Consider the following 22,035-nt stretch of genomic DNA (forward strand, 5'->3'; position numbering starts at 1 on the left):
TAATTGAAATCATTGCGGTTAGTATTTTACAATCAACCGCGGTGATTTTGATTGACTGTCAAAGTGAGCATTTGACTAAAGAGTTATTTTATATACTTCATATAAGACAAGACGGAATTATCGTCAGTTAAAATCTGTATATATATTTGCACGCTGGGTTGCTTTGGGTGTTCGTGGTATGCGTACAGCACAGGTCATATGAAGAGCTAATCCTTGTAATTATGACTTCCACGGAGCAATCATTGTAACCAGACACATCATCGTATGGTTTAGCACACAGGGCCCTATGTATTGCTCATGTTATTCCGTTATTGCCTTGGGCAATGATGATGCAACGAATTGCCGCTTATATAAGTTCACCCTAACTTCCAAGGCAACCCATTAGCTTAAAGGTGGAGAAAACATAAAAATGACATAAACTTCAGATGAAAGAGTGCGAAAAGTTATTCCTAAACTTGGTTTTCAATATTTTTCCCGATTTTTCCTTAAAGGAGAAGAAAATTTAAATATTAATCAAATACCATTGAAAAGAGTATGCTTTTCCCAGCAGGTGCATGCCATAAAAAAATTTTAATATGTACCTCAAGTTGATAAATTATAAATAAAGTCAACGCCAACATCCGCTGTTGGCAACTCCATTTTGCCTAAGGACTAGTCCTGAAGTCTTCCGTGTTCAGAGAACTGCCGTCGGAAACTGCCGAAGTGCAGTTTCTACATTTCCGGTAATACTCTTCTTCCCAGAAGGTAGCAAACAGTACAGTTCGTTTTCCGCTTGACGATCGGGAAACCGGAATGTTGCACTTAAATTCCGAGTTTACACAAACATGCCGGCAGTCTTAACAACACTCACTGGATGAGAGGCAACACACCCCCAGCATAAATTACAGGGTGTTAAAGATGGAGGACGCCATGGACTCGGCGATTCATGCCAGCTTTGCCGTTTTCAGGCTTTCCGTGTATGGCGAGGAAAAATCGCAAAATTATGCAGCAGGCACCACCAGATAGATAAAAATTTGCTGTTTTCAGCCTATAGTGTCATGTTTTTAGGTTTTTTTCTCCTTTAAGGAGAAAAAGACACTTGAAAATAATTTTTGTATGGTGGGAATTTGGGACCACCGTTTGGTATTTGTAGTCTTTGTTTATGTCATAAATGAGGATGTAACACAGGCTTAGTAAATATTTTTGCACTAGAATTTGTTCTTTTCAGCTAGCAAATGTATGAACCTCAATTTGGATATTTACATATTTAATATGTTGATAAACATTATCATAATTTAGGTTAAATGCATCTGTTATGCATCGATATAAACAACAAATTTACATTCTAATAGATTTATTGGACAAGCATCACATCCTTATTTAGAACATTATTATGCAACAACGGTAAATGCCAAAAGTTCCAAATACCCACCATACAAAAATATATTCAAATACCTTTTTCTCTTGAAAAAAAAATATATTAAAGATCATTTTTTGACGCTCTTTTCATCTGTTTTCTTCTCCTTTAAGACATATATGTCGTCATGGCTGTTACAATCATGGTAGTTTGATGGCAGTTCGTTGGCTAAGGATTAATAGTAACAGATCTGAGCAAACTTATATTGCAAGCGACAGCAACGACCAAAAATCTTCCATTAAATCTGTTCACTGAGAGATGGTGGATTGCATTTTTGTTGATCTAAGGTGTTAATCCGTTCATAATGATGAATTAATCCGTACTCGGAAACGGATTAATCCGTCAGACAAACGAAATTGCAATCCGTCATCCTTCAGGGAATGGATATAAAAGAAAAATGTTTCGAACCAGTGGAGTCTATTCAACTAGAGGAACAATCGTTGCGTACATGTAGTTTGACGAAGATTAAAGTGTCGTCGAAGATGTTCCCGTACAGACAGAAACCTGTTTCTTGAAAAATGAAAGAAGCTTCAACAGTAAAATTGCATCACGTAAATGAGCGAACCCAATAAAACAATGATCTAGAAACTTCACGTGGCGCTGAAACGTGTTCCATCAGTTATGAAGCCCCTGTAATGTCATGCTGTTTGTCCCATTATTGGATGGCATTGTAACTGTTATGTCATAACCTTTGTTCCTACCGTTGATTCATCGCACGGATATGCGGCATGTTTCAAAGGGAGGTACCATTCGTGACTCGTGACTGAAAAACTTTTAAGTGCGACGTTAAACCCCAAGCACTCACTCCAGTCGTGACTCTTGGGACTAACATCGGAAGGGTTGGGTAAATATACCATATTTTGTGGTATATTAAGCAGAGTAGTGCTGTGTGTGTGATTGGTTATATTCTAGCTTAAAAGTGGCCAGAAAACAGAAAAAAAAGTGATTAGCGCCATCTGACGTCAAGGGGAGGAAATCAGCCAGCACTGATCGTGACCCGAGTGCTGACCTGGGTATTGTGACGCCATCAGCTCTGTGAAAAGGTCAACGTGCGAACGACTGCAAAGCGTCATAATGCTAGCAGCGTTATCGCGTTGCACTTGCGCGCGGCATCATTTGTGACGTCAGTATGTTTCCCTGGTGTTTGGCTAACAATTAAGCGGAGCGGACGTTTGAACGGCGACCGCCATTTTGCGCGGAGAAACAAGCCCAAGAATCACTATCATCGCCGTTCATAGTAGAAAAAGGAACATATACAGGTATAGACCCATGGACGCTGCGTGCAAAATAAGTATCCATTTAAACAGCACTGTGATCAGTAATTAGCAAGACCGAAATTAACCCGGCATGGAGTGGTCCAATCTTCCGACTGTCCCATTGGTGCGGATATTTTCCTTCCTGTCTGACTACGACAGGTCTAACATGTCGCTGGCATGCAAATCGTGGCATCAGGGCTACCAGGACCCATTGTTATGGAAGAGACGGAAGTGGGTTCTGTCTGGGTACGAGGTGCCGTGTGTCGGAAGACGGGCGTGTCATTTCGCCAGGTATCTCGGTCACCATCTGCGCTACCTGACAATAAAGTGTGACCGATGTTCCTTCAATGTCTACCAAAGCTACCATGAGGCTATTCAGTCCTTACTTAAGGAGCTTCACCACAAGGCCAAGCTGAAGGAATTTCGCCTGACGGGACTGAGGGCAGAGAGCTACTGCTACTCCTACAAAGATCTTCTAGACACCTTCGTGGACACCATCGTCAAGTTTCTGAGAAGTCAGAAAAGCTTGGAAGTTGTCGACGTGTCGCAAGCACAGTTTTTCTATCCTGAAGGCTGTCGTGTTTTGGAAGCTATTGGGCACGCTTGTGGAAAGACACTGCGTTTCTTGCAAATGGACTCGGTATTTCATCCGAATTCTGCCACGCCGTCATCTGCTCTTAACCGCTACCGACGAGCTATGGGCAGCTTCAAGAATCTACGTTATCTAGCATTCAACTACAGAGGTCTATCGGATGAAGTCTTACAAACTTTTACCGTCAATCTTCAAGACAAACTGAAATGTTTGAAAGTTATTATAGACAAAAGTCCAGTTCTGACAGGTGTCATTGTGTCCCCTAGCTCGTGGCAAGCATTACGCAGAGCATGCCCGAGGCTTCAGGTCAAGATATTCATCCGTGGGTTCGGGCACACCAGCGAAATAGTTCCAATTCTCGCGCCGGAAATCCCGCTTCATGAACTATTTATATACACAGGTCTTCGCTATCAGGCGGAGTGGAGATTGCAGACTACGTTACAACACATCGCCAATTCTTATCCACAGTCTTTGGGTAAGGGTGTGCTATTCCAACCTATCGCATGGCTATAGCTACGGCATGGAGATAGGATCCATGGTTTTTAAGATGATCTTAGCCTAAGTGGGCTTTTAAAAGTAAATCCAAGTGGTGGACAATTTTCACAAGGCTTATGTAGCTAATGGTTCTAATATATGTTAGGTTACTAACATTAGGTTTCTGGCCTATCAGTTAGGCCCATCTTTAAGTATTTCATGTGATCAGAAATGGACCTATAGAGGAGAGAGCTCTACAATGAAGTTTCACAAGCAATGACTTATCCTAGGATTTTCTCGTATACTTATGTTTCATAAATCCTTTCAAAATTTTATAACCTAAACATGCAGCATCGTTCCGAAATTGCCGAAAATGATCGAGAAAATGGGTTTAGCAATGTTTGTTAAGCTGCCCCCTCAATTGTAACACGTGACAAAATATTTTAACAAGCCATATAAAGTGTTCAACTCTCCTCTTCCAGAAATATGTCATTTTAAGTTGGATAACAGCGGGGAGTTGGTGGACGAAGACCTAATCCGAATGGTGGCACAGTGTAAGAGGTTGAAGGAGATAACAGTAAACGCTGTTTTCGAATTGGCCTTCGCTGACACCATATGCACTCTGCAGGAACGTAATGAAATCAGTAAGTGTCATAACTGAGTGCACGTCATACTTATTATGTCATATGTTTTTTTCATAGTATCTAGTATGTGTTTTATGCGCTTAGGCCTACCCATATCTATAACCAGGGGGCGGGCATGTCGGTAAGGATTTAATGGGAGTAGGGTAGGGAGCGGTGATTAATGGCTTTGCATATCATAAGTGATATTCAACATATTTCACGAATAAATGACTGAAGTTTGGTAAAGGTTGAATCTATGTAGCACGGGCGTTTTTGAACAGAGCTCTATATAGTCGAGCTCACTACACCTCAATCCGCCATTTCTACCTTGTCCGTCGACTTAACCTTGAGATAACCAATGCTCTTATAAACCTTCAAGACTTATCAATGCTCTTATAGACCTTCAAGACTTATCAAGAATCAATGCTCTTATAAACATTCAAGACTTATCAAGAATCAATGCTCTTATAAACCTTCGAGACTGACCAAGATTTTCTACACACCTTGCGAACTTGTATCAAAACGAGGCTGAAAGTTTCAGGGCCAGTAAAAGCGGAAAAACATTCGATTAATGATTTATGTTTCATTATATACTCACTTTTGTTGCTGAATTGGTTCGTGTCGCAAATAATAATTTTATTTATTTATTTATTTATTTTTAAACAGATCTGAGAAAGTTCCACGTGGCAAACCAGCATTTGACCACTGAAAACAAACAGCAGTTGAAGGACATCTTCAGGCGAAAATTTCGCAGAATGATTGTTACGCGAGATCTGGATTTTGAGGTGGACAGCGCGCTGGCCTTGTGGGACGGGCCAACATTAATGATACCTCTTCATCCCGTGGGTATTCTCAACATCCATCCCAATGGGGCCAATGGGCACGTGGTGTGACTTTATATGACTGTGCTATGCGGGTTTTGTTTTTTCGGATTGGTTGCAAATCGGTACAATAGCGATTTGATGGAATTACGCTATCTGACTATTATGTTACAAGGATTCAGTGCGTGGCCAATATAACGAACACCATTTATCCTGAACAGATAAAGTTGCTTTGTTTATTTTTCTTTTGTGAAGTCTCAACGGAAATTGACCGTAAGTTCCAAATTAAGGCTAAGCATTTACGCAAAACATCTTTTGGAATGGCGAATACCAGCCATGCGTGTATGTCAGTTAGTCTTGAATTATGATTATGATGGGTCTGACAAATTATGAAATTAATGTTCAAAGCGTCTTGGTTTGCATTCATGTATTATATAAATGATTGCTGTTGTCGCTAAAGATATGTCTCTCGGTTTTGTTTTTAGCTGTACAGATGAATTTTATCCTGTAGCTGTCTTTTAATTTGAGTAATCCATTACACTGACGCATGGGGAAACAGAGGCTGTTTAACACAGTGTTTGTTACAGATTTATTAATTAATTTTATTTGATTAGTATATTTAGATCCCGTTTACTCAAAATTTTGCCCTGTATAACGTAGCTCAGGTTTCTGGGTGGGTACAACCAGCGGGATTGAGCCCTTGGGAAGTCAGCATCGCAGTGGGGAATTTCACACAACTGCTCACTCCCAAATCCTCAGCGGCAGTCGGTTTCGAACCACGGTATCAGTCTTGTATCATTTTGTGCCAACCACAGCTGGCTAGCACATTTCTGATTAATAATGTAATCTTTATTGAAAGTTCAGTGAAATGTGATTTTCTTTGAGTCGTAGCTTTACAATTAACACAACAATTAGTGACAGTATACCGTGACTAACTATAAAATGAACAATGTATATATTAAACAGAGACCCCTTAAGCATCACCCACATGGTGCAATTCGTCAAAACGGAATTTCGCTTGTGACTATAATCGTTGAAAAAAAAATGCTCCAGCTTTTCGATCTGTAGCTATTAACAACCATACAGCATTGATTCGGAACAATACACGACCATCCCAACATCTTCAACGATAAAAGAATGTATTCTGCTGCGGTCTAAGGTAACCAGGACACAAGTTTACCCAACCATTTATGGGGAGTACACCATTGTCTTTATCTTAAGATGGTAATTATGGCCTTCAGTTCCGAATGTCTTATAATATAGAAACATAATATATAGGTAGCGATTGACTAGCATGGGAAAACAAAGCAATCAGACCTGAATTTTATTTCACGGAATCCCAAACACGTTGGTGTGATAAACGTCAGGAATATCCTGTGATGGAAAAAGCTCAGATCTCTAAATCCTGAAGGGTTGACGTGGATATGATTAATTCCCGTCCCTGGAAGCACAAGCCATGCAGGGCATCTCACTGCATACGTGTACCCTCCTACGGCAGAGTATTATACTGAAACTACAGTAAATCTAACTTGTTATTCATAGACAGGGAGCATGGCTAATCGCCATCCAGTTCAGATATATAAAGCAAAGTCCTATATACATCCAAGTGCATGCCTATTTCCATGATCCACTAGCAGAGTTTGCGGTAAACCAACGGGAAAGACATTCTGAATATCGAATTGTGTAATCCAGAAAAACGACAATTACTAAATATTAGTCACTTTTTAAAATTATATAAACCAGTCTGATAAATATTCAGCTCAGGGAACTATGTCATTTCTGACAATAAGAGGAGTAATGCATGCATATTTACGGTAAGGTTTGGAAGTCAGCTACCTGCTACTTTGGGGTAAAGTCTCGGTGGCCTAATGGTTAGAGTGTCCGCCACGACGTCGGGAGACCTGGGATCAAACCCACATAGCAGATTTTAAAAAAATTGCTGCCTCGCTTGGCGCTCAGCACACTGACGTTAGGAAACAGGACTGACTGACTGACTGGGTGGGGTGTCAGTATAGATCGGGTGGGCTGTCATGTCTGGTGTCTTCGGCATGACACTTCAGGGGCGGCATAGTTCTGGATCATGTTCCCAGTTTAGCTTCAACATTTCTGAAAGCTACGGTGGCCCATACACGACATTTTCCATTTTTTTTTAACTTTTGTAACTTTTCACCTTTTCACCCAGGTGGAAACTCATGTGATATCAAATGCCTCGTTCTGGTTAAAAAAAAATGCCGGAAAATCGTGTTCATCAGGTGTGTCTTGTGACAACCATGTGACTTGCCTCATTCACGCCTTTCTCTGTCCTTACATGTTGTAGTCATCATCATTCTGCCCACGGAAGCGAAAACGAGGCTTCTTGCATCACGTGAGTTTACACCTAGGTGAAAACCTTTTAAAAAGTTACAAAAGATCAGAAAAAAAGGAAAATGACGTATATGAGCCCCCGTAGAAAGCTAAGGTGGGAAGAATGAAACAGCTCTCAGATCCAGTGGCGACATGGTCTCGCCCTGCTCCAAGAAGACTCAGTATGTTTACGCACCTAATGACTCCTCGTCGCCATATGAGAGGAAAGGCGTTAAGTACGATGTTAAACCCCAAGCATTCATTGATTCCTACTTTGGAAGTCCTGTTAGTCGAGTGGTCTAGACGGTTGATGGTTACTAGCTATTTGGTGCCTGGCTAGTAAGTCGCTGGTTCGAAACCCGGAGTGATCTGAACTGTCAAGTACAAAGTCCAAAGTCCAAGCCTAGCAACGTCAAGGGGACGTCACTCGCAGCCTCATCACCACCTGTCTCCTTGTGTCCTCTCGCCCAGAATTTCAAACTTTCAGCATTAAAACTCATACCCGCCCAAAGCTTAGACAATTTCCATCATTTTGATACCAAGCATGCACGTGTACACCAAAAACGGCAGGCTGGCAGCAAAAAAAGACTTTACACTCTAAAATACACAGAACTACAATCGTTATTACATTACAAGGGAAGTTGTAGTGGGGGGTATGTGTCCATTATGGCCTCTGTGTTCCAGGTAAGGTATGAGATTGCTGAATGTTGACCAGTACCTTGAAGCTTTCTAACGAGTAAAAACGGATGCCTGTCCTGGAGCTACAGGGCAGGAAGCAGTTAGAATTGACGGCGTGCTTGTAGTTTTGCTCGGGGTAGCAAGAGAAAAAGGAAATTGGTCTGCTGATATTTGTAGGACAGCCAGTGTCCACGCTGCAGACAACCCAAAGCAGGCATGATGAGAGTTTGCTAGCTCTGAATGTCAGGATGGTTAGTGCTCTTGTTGATGGTCAACTCTTCAGCTGGGGAGAATGTTTGTCACTGGGTTAGACATGTCAACCCAGAGTGCCGCTGTGGTATTTTGTGCTCCACGCACGTTGATACAGCTGTAAGTGTGTAGAGGTTTACTGCATGATTACATGTACCAATACTGTCATGCCGCCCACACACTGCGCGCGCAGTCATTAACATAGCATGCTGATTGTCCATTGGTTTTATTATACCGGCAACATGTCCAGTGATGCAGATTTTGATGAAAATCAAGCTACAATGTATGAACACTGACCAACAATGAGGGTAGTCCTATTAGTCTATCAAAGACCAAACATAATAACCAGCTGTTATGGCACCTTAGAGATTAACCGTTGAAAAAGCATAACCTTTTGCTGGAAGTGTATATCAGTTTCATCTGTATTTTCATTAAAAACATAAAGATAGGGCTGAAGAGCTTGAATGGCTTGTTCTCAAGGAAGCCAATCAAAATGTTCTCCCCTTGTTGTACATCCACTTCACTACACCTGACAAAGCTGACACAAACTACAAACGAACGCTTTGTGCCAAACTACTCCCAACGTCCGCTTCTATAAAGGTGCCCTTATATACGATTGTTTTACATTTTAGTTTTTTCATGTGTTTAATTGACTGTTGTAAACCCTGTACTCAAGAATTTTGTCGTTACCCTACGGTGCTTTACGGATGGAAGAAACTGGAATGTCTGACGTTAACTACCAAGCCAATGGTAAACTACAGGGCACATTATTGACGAACTTTCCCATGAGTATTTTATTTATTCATTTATTTGTGTTTTACGCAACACTCAAGAATATTTCATTTATACGATGGCGACCAGCATTATAGTGGGAGGAAACCAGGCAGAGCCTGGGGAGAATCCATGACCATCTGCAGGTTGCTGGAGACCTTCATACTTACAGCCAGAGAGGAAGCCAGCATGAGCTGGGCTTGAACTCACAGCGACCGCATTGGTGAGATGCTCCTGGGTCATTACGCTGCGCTAGCCGACTGAGCTTCCCATGAGTAACAAATAGATAAAAACACCATACTGATGAAACGCAAGTGGTCCTCCACAAATGTTAGACTGTGCAAGGCGTCATAAGCGTCATTGACCGCAGATTGTTAAAGCATATTCCAGATTTCTAGCACTGTTTTATTAAACCAGCCCTTCTGGTGCAGGAACAATTAACTTACTGGATCATAGATGATCCTATGGTCATAAAACTGGAATTCCACAAAGAACAATTTAGATTTTGGTATCTGTTTTATTTGACTGGTATTTTACAATACACTGAGTGTACAAAAAGGCTGTGGAGAAAAACTGACCATGCTGTATGCATGTTTATGCTACAAACTTTTATCAAAACAGAATAAAAAAAACAGCAGGCAGTATTGCACAGATTAAATCAAAAATTCTTTGTCCAGGTTGATGTGACATAAAATCTCCTAGTGGATTTATAATACATACATACCAATATCATCACCTAATGACTGTGCACTTCAGATATACTACATAGAATAGCTACGTAAACCTTCCAACATTGTTGCTCATTCAAACGGTACTGCTTGAAAGAGCCAGTCCAATGCCAAGATAATGAAGGTATCACACATAGGTGGTCCCACCATCTTTCGTCTTAAAAACAGGACCGTGCTTCACAGGAAGATGTGGGAGATTTGGTTCGCCTATTCGCAGCAATCTTGATTACGATTGGTCGACTGTTTGTTCACTGGAAAGACGTATCTGTACATTTATCTCACATGGCACCATTTACAATCATTGATTTATTTAATTGGTGTTTAATGTAATACTCAAGAAAGTTTCACTTGAAGGACAGTATGAGTTGAGAAAACCTGAGTGCCCGGAGTAAACCACTGCTCTTCTCCAAGTACGCAAAAATCCTTGGCCGTTTTCTCACATTTGCTTGACATTATGTAGAAACTACTTCCCACGCCTCAACCAAATCCAGCAGTCTGGACATCAGCTCAGTCTGAACCTGATTTACATCCAGTAAATACAAGCATGTGCCTCCAACTACAATCCACACAAACTGGTGCTTATATGAAGCCTTAAATAATGTGAATTGTCTTTGAGATCTGTGACTGAAGTTGAAAGAACCCTCTGGAACCATTCATTCTGTTCACATTTTCCTGGTAATAAATGTTTCTGTGGGCAGAGGCCGTGGAATTATTTCCAAAGTCGTGGTAGGCGCTACTCCGGTACAGCAGCCCATTGTGGGTGAAGTTGGTCTCATTCGTTTATTAGTTCAGCCATCACTCCTCATCTCCCTAGTGTAGTCACCCACCAAAATATGATAATTCCTCTTTGAAGAATTGGCCAAATTTTAAGGCCACCTGTATCTGTGCCAGTTATGTACAGAATCACTGGACAGTTTATAACTGGCCAATGAAATGGTCACTCCCACTTTCATCTCTCTCAGCCAATCCCATTGTTACGTCTGAATATTTTGCCCAATTTTACTGGACCACCAGCACCATACTCAAGAATCAAACAGTTATGGAACATTACAGCAAGGAACTTTGCCTTGGACATGTACCAGTCATCTGCTATCACAGAGGGTCATACTTTTTCACTTTTCTTCTTGCTAAGTCACTTAAGTCTCATCCTTTTACCATGTTCACATTCCCTTTCTTGGTCATAGTTATTAATTTTAGAGACTTTAGAACCTGAAATAAAACAAAAATGTTTTAAGTGGGTATGAAGTTGGCATTCTGGATCTTAAGTACTTATTCAATGGTGACAAAATGCACAGATATTTTCATTTCCATAAATAGTCTCTACAACAGACCATATGAACATCTTTAGCTGTCAAAAATGGCATGCTTTTTTTTCAAATGGAACACGACGCAATCAGTTTTAGCCAATGAGCACTCTTGTATAAAAACCTAGGCAAATGAACAAAAATTTTCAATGATTAAACTGATGGCGTATCCTCATTAATATTCATAACTTACAGAGAAGCAGTATCAAGGACCCAACATAAAATGAAAATTTGCAGTGAAGCTGACCTTATTCTGGCGAGAAATTGATTTATTTATTTGATTGGTGTTTTATGCCATACTCAAGAACATTTCACTTATACTACGGCAGTCAGCATCATGGTGGGTGGAAACCGGACACAGCACGGGAGAAACCCACCTACCCATCCACAGGTAGCTGGCAGATCTTCCCAATTACGGCCGGAGAGGAAGCCAGCATGAGCTGGACTTGAACTCACAGCGACCGGCGAGAAATTGATGATCAAACATCTCTACACATATATCTATCAAAAACAGTGTCTACAAGGTTACGTCTGAGATGTGCTTCGTTATTCCCAGAATGACATTCAGAAATACATCTGTACTCTTCCATTTATTAACACAAAAACTACGTATTTCCGAGTATGCTGTTTTGAGTAACATGTGAAATCTTGTTTTTAATCTGCCGATGACCTGGTCAGGTATTATATATAAAATCATCACACTTTCTGGCACTGTCAAAGTAGGTACAATAACAATATTTGCTACGGGTTAAGATAGAGTGATTGCTTCCACAGGTCTATCCAGATTCTGTTCATTATCTATCACCATATAGAAACTTGCACACTTTCCAGATGAAGAGGTAGACAGAAAAATAGAGATATCTGCAGGAGAATTCCCCCCAAAATAAAGAGGGCTAGCTGATTAATGACTATTCTCTGTAGTATAATTATAGTATAATCTACATGTACAGGTACATGTCAATCATTTCCCTCTGCAATAACAGGAGGTGCTATGTGACAACATTTTTCCTTCAACTATAACTGAAGGTGTCCCATGGTGTAACTCAAGATCATTTCCGTCAGCTATACATAAATGTGTTCTTGTATAATGTAAGTTAACGAACTCACCTTTAACTTTGCCTCTCCTGTTGCACCAGTAACCTTTAACCCCATTTTGTGCATGTCCTGTGTGCTAAGGTCTTCACTGAAATCCAATGCAATAAAACCATGAAGACAAAACTTAATCCAGTTTGGTGTGTGCCCATTTGACATTTTCTCCTGAAAATTCTGTTTCTGTGTGAAAATGAAACATTTTGTGACAATTTAGGAGGACTTTTCATGACCCATCATAAAGGTTTCCCTGTTTTACTGACAGAGTGTAGTTTAATAGTTTAAGACATTCAATAAATAAAAATTCAGCAGGAATTTTTCTTGAATTTCATGTTAGACTGCATGAAATAATATGCAAATGCTGACATTCAATACAGGAAGCTCCTCTGACAAATAATGCATGCATAAAGCCAGCCACATAATATACAACAATCTAGTGATATGCTATACCTGTTCCCTTCATCAATGAAATGCTGCCACAATCTCTGATATGTCTACAAAAGAAAAAGAATTTAAAAAAAGAATTATTGACCCTTTCACTGACAAACATGGAGAAACAATTCCATACATGATATATACTGACTTGCAATTATCATTTCAGGTATCAGGGCATAATCTACCTATAGAACAGGGGCTGACACTTGGCCCCATTCCCAATGGTTTGCATCTCAATTTGCAGCCTGGAATGTCCTAAATCAGGGATTGATTTCTCAAAATGTACACTTTTAAGACATACACAAGACTAAGACTGAAGACTGTCACAATTTCCCATCATCTCTGGACACTGATTTCATGCTCGCCACATCCACAACTCCCCAAGTGCCACACACACACATCCACACAATTAAAGGATTTGTGTCCAGATTTACCTACTGGTTCTAATTATACAGATTATAACCTGTTTATACAGTATAGTATCGAGAGGGCTTCTGAGAAACATAAAAATGACTTTAAATCCATCGAAAACAACAGATTAACTGCCCTAGCCGATCTCCAGCTGGCCGCCCGGTACAGTGATGCGGCTCAGTGGATGACGTCACCTGTGGCCCAACCAAGCCTAGCTGGACTATATCACCTGGAAATTTGTGTCAAAAGGATGTCATTTTCGAGATGAATTCCATCTATACATGTGTAAACATACTGCCATGTCAATTTGAACCCATACTGGATGACGTTTAAAGTTTTGACATCTCTGGCCAGGCCTCAGAGTTTTCCGACTTTGATCTTTTTCCGGGCATTTCCAACTGCACTGGCAATACTTACTGGTAAGCTATAGCTTTATCCTGTGATACACTGTACATTTCATGTGTTTATCTTAAGATTTAATATTTCATTACATTTCTTTCCCTCTGCCCACTTCACAATAATTATCATTCTACTCCTCGAGGGATTGTCAATTCATACCTATGTCCAATGACAATGATCAGTACATGTTATTTTCATCATTCCAAATAGCCTATGCCTACAGGGGCATATACATGTACATGTAATCCTGTACAACATATATAAATGTATGATGCAGACGCTGCCGTTAGTAGTACAAAGATAAACTATCTATCAATTTTCAGTTCAGTTAATAGTATTTATGAATACTGTTGTGGAAGGTGCAGTTGTGGAAATTCAGCTGTATTCCTCTCATATCTTTCAGCTGTTAAATGACGAGAGCAGATACCGCCCTTTTTGGTGGGTACAAAATCTTTCCATCGTTGCAGTAAATCCACGCCTCCCTGTGGGCCAAATCGTCTGGAAACTTGAAATAACTGATTCCAGGGTTCTTGGACAACCTGTTTTTACAACTGCATGCAGAAAAGCAAACCATTTCATGGAGAAATGCGATATGCTGATTAACACTGAAGTAAATGTGGAAGCTCTGACAGATCGTAAAGGTCGGACTTGTATGACATAGTTCGGCGAAAAGTACCGAGCGTTGGCGGAAAAAACGCATCAAATCAGCCTCATTATGTAATGATTTTAAGTGCCACATTACTCACATTAATATACCCTTTTTTCAATATTTTTTTCACACCCAATTTAACAGTATATACAGGGGTAGCTAGTTAAGAATAAATAATAAATCTGGACATTCATCCTTTAACAATAATCAATGTTTAGGACTAAAACCCCTGATCCTGCACATAAGAAAGAAATCAAGAACTCACGTGATTGACATCCACTAGTCTGACTCTGCCACGCACCAAACTAGACACAGACTCAAATTCCTCCTGGGTCACCTCGATACACTCTGCGCTGTCCTTGCGTCGCTCTGACAGGGAAAGTTCAAACACAGACGCCACAGCTGATTTTCCTAAGGAATTAGGTCATATTTCCTTTAACATTTTCATTTGTAAACAAAAATTCATTTAATTCAGTAAAGAGGTTTTTTTGGCAAAAAATCCATATCTACCAATCAAATTTTTGATATTAACCGATTCAAGCTCAACTAATTGCCTTTCTTAAACAGTAATTTATCCCTACAGGAAAGTATGATAGCTGTACTTTCCTAAAGCATATCTTGGCCAAGTTGCTATACATAAAAAATAAGAACTAAACCATACCTCCTTTGCTACGGGAGTACTTCGTATCTCCACTCGCTGCCACCACTAAACACAGAAGTCGTTTATTATGTAACACTAATGCAACCGTTTAAGTGGGAAAAAGATTTCGAAACTGTGCATTCCTGAATAACAAAGTTGCCGGCACTTCCCGCCTCATCCTTTCTTATCCAAGAACATACAGTTACTCAGCCTTTATCCTCACCAGAAAATATCAGACTAGTACCTGTATTATTTATAGTGCTTAATAAAATGATTCTAAATTTTGGACAAGACATGAAGTGCCCCATATTGTAAGTTTACAAACTTCATCACCAATTTTGATTGGACACAAACAAGGTTGATATTTTTTGAAAGGTAAGTATTTGGGTTATTCTTAAACAGCAATAATTAAAATGGATTTGCGCTCATGGACTTTTTGCCAAAAATTTCTGGCATAGTCCCTATAATTGATGTTTTACTTACTTATTTACTTCAGGTTTTACATTGCATTCTTGAATATTTCAATATTTATATAATGGCGGCCAGGATTATGGGTGGGGGAAACTGACCAAAGCCTGATGTATAATCATAACTGAGCGAGTAGACAGGCCAATGGGCTTAAAGATGAACAATGCTGTCAGGGATCTCAGGGGTTCATAGGTCAAGTCATTTTTCCACATACCAACCACCACTCTTCAACCTGAGATAAAATTAAGTTTTTTTTGTTTTTGTTTTGACAAAAACTGAATATAATACATGATACTACAAACTGATAATCGCACACAGTACAGTAATTGTAACATGTATTTTAGGGTCCCAATCCAATGAAGTGTGGAGACCTGCCCTTAAAACTAACAACCCATAATATTAAAATAGACTGACTGAAATTCACAACATGAGCCACTGGTCTTTACATCACTTTTAAACAGTATTTCAGTCATGAATCAAGGTACAATGTGCATTTATGATTTCGGAAATATGTTGCTGTCAGTCCCAATGTGTCAAGAATGGTGATATTTGAGAAAATTAAAAATCATGCAGCACCTTTCACATATACAAGAGACTAATGGTGCATCTAGATGATGCCGTGCATTATCTAAATTCTCTTGAAATATTAGTCACTGCTTATTCAAACTGAATACTTACGACCAGTTGAATTTTATTCAATCGAAGGACCGAATACCGGCCTGTCCAGACAACTTGTACAAACCCCTGATCATGTGTATATGAAAATGGCTCAGCAAACATAACTACCCAATCCCACCTGTTGTTTGTGAGGCCTCTGCAGGCTGCTCATTGCTGTGAGCTTGATGGCCATGTTCAACAGTTGTCTCCATTCTTGCAGAGTTGTCTCCCCATGTAGGAGATGGCAGAGGTAATTTTACTCCCAGGAGTTTCTCCAATGCAGCAAAGTCTGGTGGTTCCCCATTTTCCTACAAATACGACACAAATGAATGGACAAATGAGATTAAGCTCACCCTTGACAAATTTGCTGAGGGTGCTGATGATAGACCACCATGCAGATGAACAGGAAACTTAAATTTGGTAGGGGCGGGGCCTCCGTGGCTCAGTTGGTTAGCGCGCTAGCGCAGCGTAATGACCCAGGAGTCTCTCACCAATGCGGTTGCTGTAAGTTAAAGTCCAGCGCATGCTGGCTTCCTCTCCAGTCGTACGTGGGAAGGTCTGGCAGCAACCTGTGGATGGTTGTGGGTTTCCCGCGGGCTCTGCCCCATCTCCACCCACTATAATGCTGGCTGCTGTTGTATAAGTCAAATATTCTTGAGTACGGCGAGTAACACCAATCAAATAAATTTGGTAGGTCGTATGTGGGAAGGTCTGACAGCATGCTGCAGTGAGTCTTGGGCTTCCCTCACACTCCGCTTAGTCCCCTCCCACCATAATGCTCGGCACCATCATATAGTTGAAATATTCTTGAGTGTGGCGTAAAACTTCAATCAAATAAATAAAACAATTTGTTAGCAAGGGTCCCAAAGATCTCACAAGTAAAGAGACACAAGAATGCAAAACTTCAGCTCAGTAAATAAAGGACTCAAATGTTTACCTTAACAGGGATTTTAATACGCATGAGATGTGATGGTCATGAATGAAAATTAACACACACAAGCAGGACATCAACGATGGAACATCCTCCTCGTTTTGTTCTGTACATGTATGTAAAACCATGCAGAACAGAACAGAACCGTACAATACATGCAGAACATTTTAAGATGCCAACTCTGGCATTTACCTTAACATTGGTCTTTGGACATACGCATACCTGATTGCCTGTCTGACTCTGAAGTGTGTTCAGCATCTCGCAAGCAGTACTCAGCTGGTCTCGGAAATATTCCATGGCTTCCTGTAAAAGGTTTTACATTGTAATTTGTATTCTAGAATATTTCACATATACAACGACGGCCAGGATTATGGGTGGGGGAAACTGACAAAGCCTGACGTAACATCACAACTGAGCGAGTAAATGGGCCAATTGGCTTAAAGATGAACACTGCTGTCAGTGAATTCTTGGTTACCAAGTGATTCTTTTGGACAGGCTTTTTAAAACTGACATTAAAATATAGGGCATAACCCCAGAAAACCTGGTCATGTGTACACAGGAGATAAATTAATGCATCACCTACAGGTAGCATCAAGTTATAATGACTAATATGCATTTGTTATTTCTCATCCACATTTCACAAGGTCTTTCAATTTGAGGCATGCTATCACCATGACCACACTCCTCAATCAAGAGTGTGGGGAGTGTGACTAGGTGTGCAAATCAAACATGAATTACACAAAAATGACTGCTGACTGAAAGAAGAGTCGTAAGATTCCACCCACCTGCTGGGCCTGAGTGTAGCTAGGTGTGCAAATCAAACATGAATTACACAAAAATGACTAATGACTGACAGAGGAGTCGTATGATTCCACCCACCTGCTGGGCCTGCTGTATTCCCTGTACATCCTTCACAATGGCAGCGTAGTCTTTCTTTACCTGACCCACCTTCTGCATCAATTGTTGAGGATTAACCTGTCAATGAAAAATGCAGCTAGGTTTCAACTGACCAATCAACAGCCATAACTCCAAACTACTGTTAACCAATCAGGAATCAACATTTGTTGGTCACAAAGACAGGTATATGTGGCCTGACACACACAAGCACAGCTTCCTTCGCCGCAGGAAAACTTATAACACCAATTTTTTGCTTATCACTGGTTTAGCCAGTGAGGTATCATAGCAGTGCGTGTGTACTGCATATATGTTTTATGAGAATACATACACTGATAACTGCGTATAATAAAGGGAAGAATTAATGAATTCACAGCTTTGAACCGTCTCGATACTGGCGGGAAAGAGTTTTAAGAGTTTCCCACTGGGGTACCGGCAACAACAGAGACAGTAATGTGAACGAGCAGAAAAGAGCAAAACACTATTTGGTTTGAGCCAAAGTAAGTATCAGATAATGTTCTTCTTCAGATTCAAAATTAAAATGTGAGCAGACAACTTAACTCCTTCCTGTGAGTCAATTGTGTCATTGTACCCATTCATGTGTATGACAGCATGGTGAAAACTGATCTCAAGATAACAGTACACACACAGTGACATGGCTAACAAAGTTTATCTTGTGCCTTGTAGGCATGGTTTGCTGTTTGCTATTGAATTTGCTGAAAACAGCAAAAAGAGACAAAAGTCAAATTATCTTCTTATTTGCTGCACATCCAAAACAATTGGAGCTGTAGCCCAGACAGAATTTATACCTATTTATATAGTATACATACCTGTCCTTCACCAGACTCGTGTTGGCCATATTCAAAGTCTAACTTCCTGGAAAGGTAACTTAGATCTGAATCTGCCTTTTGAAACTGAAACACAGACCAAATTAAATGTACATTCACAGACGAATAGTTTAGGCATTCTTGCTTATTGCAAATATATGATGACTTCAAATACATTAGGTCTCCCAAGTTTTTTCATAATTTTTACTTTCTTTTGTTGTAATTTTGAAAAAGTCTTCATTACCTCCCTGTTATACCTGGTTAGTGTACCTGTATACCTCTTACAGCACAGCTCTCTACACTCAATTTGCATCACCTCCAACACTAGACCAGTTTCACCTTTACCACCCAACACCGTCCGATTTGTCACATGAACTCATCAACATTACCTCCTTGAACTAAAGTGTTCTTTACACAATACAATTTGCAGAGCATTATACAAATTACATGAAATAACATTTTGTCTTGTTTTTCAATTGATCAGTCAATACCACACAGAGCCACGTGACTGTGGTTTCAGTAGCATTAACAATCAAAGTTTCCTTTTTCAAAGATACTGTGGGACAAACCTAGCCGTTGCAAGTAATTTTTGAGCACCAGTCGAAATCAACAAAAAAAAGAAAGTGGAAATAGTCATCCAGGGTTTCAAATACTTGGCTTATGCCAGGTTAAGGCAAAATGAGACAATCCTACTTATACGGTCCACTATGTGGAAAGTAGATGGCAGCTGTAAAGACTACCGTGCTATGTTTATGTGTAGCTTTCTATGTCACTACTTACGTCTATCCATTCATGCTTAACTGAATGAATCTGGTCAAATGTGCAGTAGACTCCATTCAGAGGCAGTCCATGTAGCAAAAACATGTCGCCTGCACATGCGAGCCTTACCAAGTTGCGCAATGTAACTCTGAAATAGATCAACACAAAGTGTTGGGACGGTTACGGGAATATCTACTTGTAATGTGTTGGATCAACCGTAAGTCACATTTACTGTATCTTCACACCTGCATTAAATCTTCCCTAGCATAAACAGATGTCAACCAAGTGGTCCCCATAATCAACTAACCTGTTCTGAGCCTCGCCAAACCAAAAACGATCCAGGACAACCGCACAAATTTACAAAATATATACATTTTCACACTACACCCACTGTTGATATAAGCCGTCTGTCACCATTTTGATCACTAGAATAAAGTGATTAGCTCCATCTGACGAAAGGGGGATTGAACCAGCCAAATGGATGACTAGACTTATCTAGTGTTACCATGATGATTGCCATAAGTATTATCTCCCTTGCACAACCTTATTCTTTTCTGCGCTCACCTCGACCATGTGACTCATACATACGACTATCAGAACGAGCTGGCGGCCACAGTGGGTCTAGGTGTGAAAATGTATTTTATTTTGTGAATTTGTGCAGTTGTCATGGATTGTTTTTGGTTCGGCAAGACTCAGAACAGGTTAGTTGATTATGGGGATCACTCTGTTAACATCGATTTAATGCGCGTGTGAAGATGCTGTAAATGAGGCTTATTGTCAATCCGATTAGAAGCAGTTATTCCTCGTAACTCTCCAAACACTTCATTGGTCGACTTGAGAGTTGAACTGCGCAACTAGGCCCTTACGTTGTTCATCTGTTTTAAACACATCAAAGAAACACATTCTGTCAAAACAACTCAAATGGTCTAGTGGCATAAGCATCCATCTATGAATCCAACAGTGAACAGACTTATGAAAGGTCAAATCCAGATGTTTTCACAACAAATGAGAATTGAGTATGTTTGCGCTGTGACCTACATGTAGTGAGTGCAGAAAACTACTGGATGACAGGATTACGTCTCTGAGAATAGTGTGAAGAACTTCTTACTGACACTTCTTTTTAGGGTAAATCAAAATCTCCCCATTCATTTTTAACCAGATAAAAAATCAACAAAAAACGTGACCGTGGGACAAAAATGTCATCAGAAGGCACGTGGAAATCAACACGTAGGCCTAAAGAGCAGCCTAGTCTTCACAAATCCCACATGCACTTACCCTGCAACGTATCATGTAAGTTTAATGCCAATATTTACCCAGTAATATAGCGTAAATATCGTGATATCGTGATCGTGACATGTTTTGTTGTAGTTATCGTGATCGTGACATCGTGATCATGACATGTTTTGTTGTTGTTGTACTACATCTTTGGATAAACCAACCATCACAACGAAGTATTATTTCCATCATTGCACAAAATGTAATTGTTTGCAGAGAAACATAAGAAATAAAGTGATGTTCAAAGCCATCATACGAAACACGAAGGCTGGAAACAAACGTAACACAATGCAAACTGCACTGAATTTATATACCATTGCTTCTAATTTGTCCACTGTTTCCTCCATCTTGATTCTCGGGTGTACATCTCTTACGTGCCTTTTGATTCGTTGATTATTTTGTTAACTTGAGTTTGATTGGTTGACCTACATATGTCGGCGGGTTGATTTGATTTTAAGAAAACATGGGTGGAGCTCAAGAAATAGACGTAAAAAAACACAACGGTGCTTTTTTAAAATCGGCCCACAGTCCTCATCCGACAGAATACAGTATAACAACAAACCCCGTGGATTAGAATTAGGTAACAGGAAAATATCGCTGTTCAACTTGTGAAACTGTTGAGCAGATTAAGCGGAGGTCAGCTAAGGACAGTGATCGGGATCAAGTCAAACTGCCCACACACTCAAAGAGCTGCATGTCAGGTTTGAAAGTATTTGTTGTAATTTGCGAAAAATTTTATACGCTATGAATAAGTAGCCATTGCACAGATGACAGGTAAACATATTTATACCGGTACTTGAAATTAGCTAATCCAACCAATTAGTTTTGTCTCCATAACCAACTTAAAAATGTGTATAAATTGCATTGAACATTGTAGTTCACATTTCATCTGATATAACTATAAGGAGCGATTTGCACACGACGTGGCAAGCTCAAACATGCAAACTACATTTTTTTTATCCATTATGATGTACCCTAAATTTATCTGACAGACTTGACACATTTTAAGAATGACACTATGTGTATCTTTATTACAGATCGTTTTTGTTCGGCTCCAACATGGCTCATGGGAGTATTGCTCACACTGGTGGTGGTAGTTTCCTGATGCCAGAAGCCTGGTCACATGTTTCACATGTAGAGATAAACAATGACACAGTTTACAGAGCTTTTGCCTGGTGCAAAAGATGTATATTAAAGGTAAGGCAGAATTGTTGGTGTCTTGTTTGCCATATAAGGTACATTTCTACAAATTTATACATGTGGATTGAATGTATGGTGTGTAGTCTTTTAAAGGAGAAGAAAATTTAAATATCAATCAAATACCATTGAAAAGAGTATGCATTTCCTCGCAGGTGCATGCCACAAA

The 22,035-nt window shown here is 40.0% G+C and overlaps 2 protein-coding genes across 3 annotated transcripts; one reads left to right on the top strand and one right to left on the bottom strand.

Annotated features, from left to right (window-relative positions):
- The first annotated feature begins 2,700 nt into the window (after positions 1–2,700).
- On the top strand, positions 2,701–5,534 carry LOC135476819 (F-box only protein 39-like). The gene is made up of 3 exons (XM_064756951.1): positions 2,701–3,719; positions 4,201–4,362; positions 5,008–5,534. The coding sequence occupies exons 1-3, from the start codon at positions 2,744–2,746 to the stop codon at positions 5,232–5,234; spliced, it is 1,365 nt and encodes a 454-aa protein (XP_064613021.1). The 5' UTR covers positions 2,701–2,743; the 3' UTR covers positions 5,235–5,534.
- A 4,090-nt stretch (positions 5,535–9,624) lies between these two features.
- On the bottom strand, positions 9,625–21,016 carry LOC135476571 (spindle and kinetochore-associated protein 2-like). Of its 2 annotated transcripts, XM_064756636.1 has the most exons (10): positions 20,984–21,016; positions 18,639–18,722; positions 17,794–17,889; positions 17,137–17,217; positions 16,123–16,291; positions 14,880–14,924; positions 14,484–14,629; positions 12,775–12,818; positions 12,343–12,418; positions 9,625–11,140 (listed from the first exon to the last, which is right to left on the bottom strand). In XM_064756636.1, the coding sequence occupies exons 1-10, from the start codon at positions 21,014–21,016 to the stop codon at positions 11,075–11,077; spliced, it is 840 nt and encodes a 279-aa protein (XP_064612706.1). In that variant the 3' UTR covers positions 9,625–11,074. The 2 variants fall into 2 exon arrangements, with proteins under 2 accessions (XP_064612706.1, XP_064612707.1); XM_064756637.1 differs by lacking the exon at positions 14,880–14,924 and having other exon boundaries at positions 9,626–11,140.
- Between the last annotated feature and the right edge of the window lie 1,019 nt (positions 21,017–22,035).

This window comes from Liolophura sinensis, chromosome 10, assembly GCF_032854445.1.
Source record: "Liolophura sinensis isolate JHLJ2023 chromosome 10, CUHK_Ljap_v2, whole genome shotgun sequence".
Lineage (NCBI taxonomy): Eukaryota > Metazoa > Mollusca > Polyplacophora > Chitonida > Chitonidae > Liolophura > Liolophura sinensis.

Bases quoted from the DNA above. Each gene is read 5' to 3' on its own strand.
- LOC135476819 (XM_064756951.1), top strand. From the start codon at position 2,744: ATGGAGTGGTCCAATCTTCCGACTGTCCCATTGGTGCGGATATTTTCC. The intron at 3,720-4,200 runs GTAAGGGTGTGC...CTCCTCTTCCAG, and splicing joins TTCTTATCCACAGTCTTTGG to AAATATGTCATTTTAAGTTG. The intron at 4,363-5,007 runs GTAAGTGTCATA...ATTTTTAAACAG, and splicing joins GCAGGAACGTAATGAAATCA to ATCTGAGAAAGTTCCACGTG.
- LOC135476571 (XM_064756636.1), bottom strand. From the start codon at position 21,016: ATGGAGGAAACAGTGGACAAATTAGAAGCAATG. The intron at 17,890-18,638 runs GTATGTATACTA...TTTCATTGACAG, and splicing joins ACGAGTCTGGTGAAGGACAG to GTTAATCCTCAACAATTGAT. The intron at 14,630-14,879 runs GTATGGTTTAGT...CTAATTCCTTAG, and splicing joins GTACTCCCGTAGCAAAGGAG to GAAAATCAGCTGTGGCGTCT.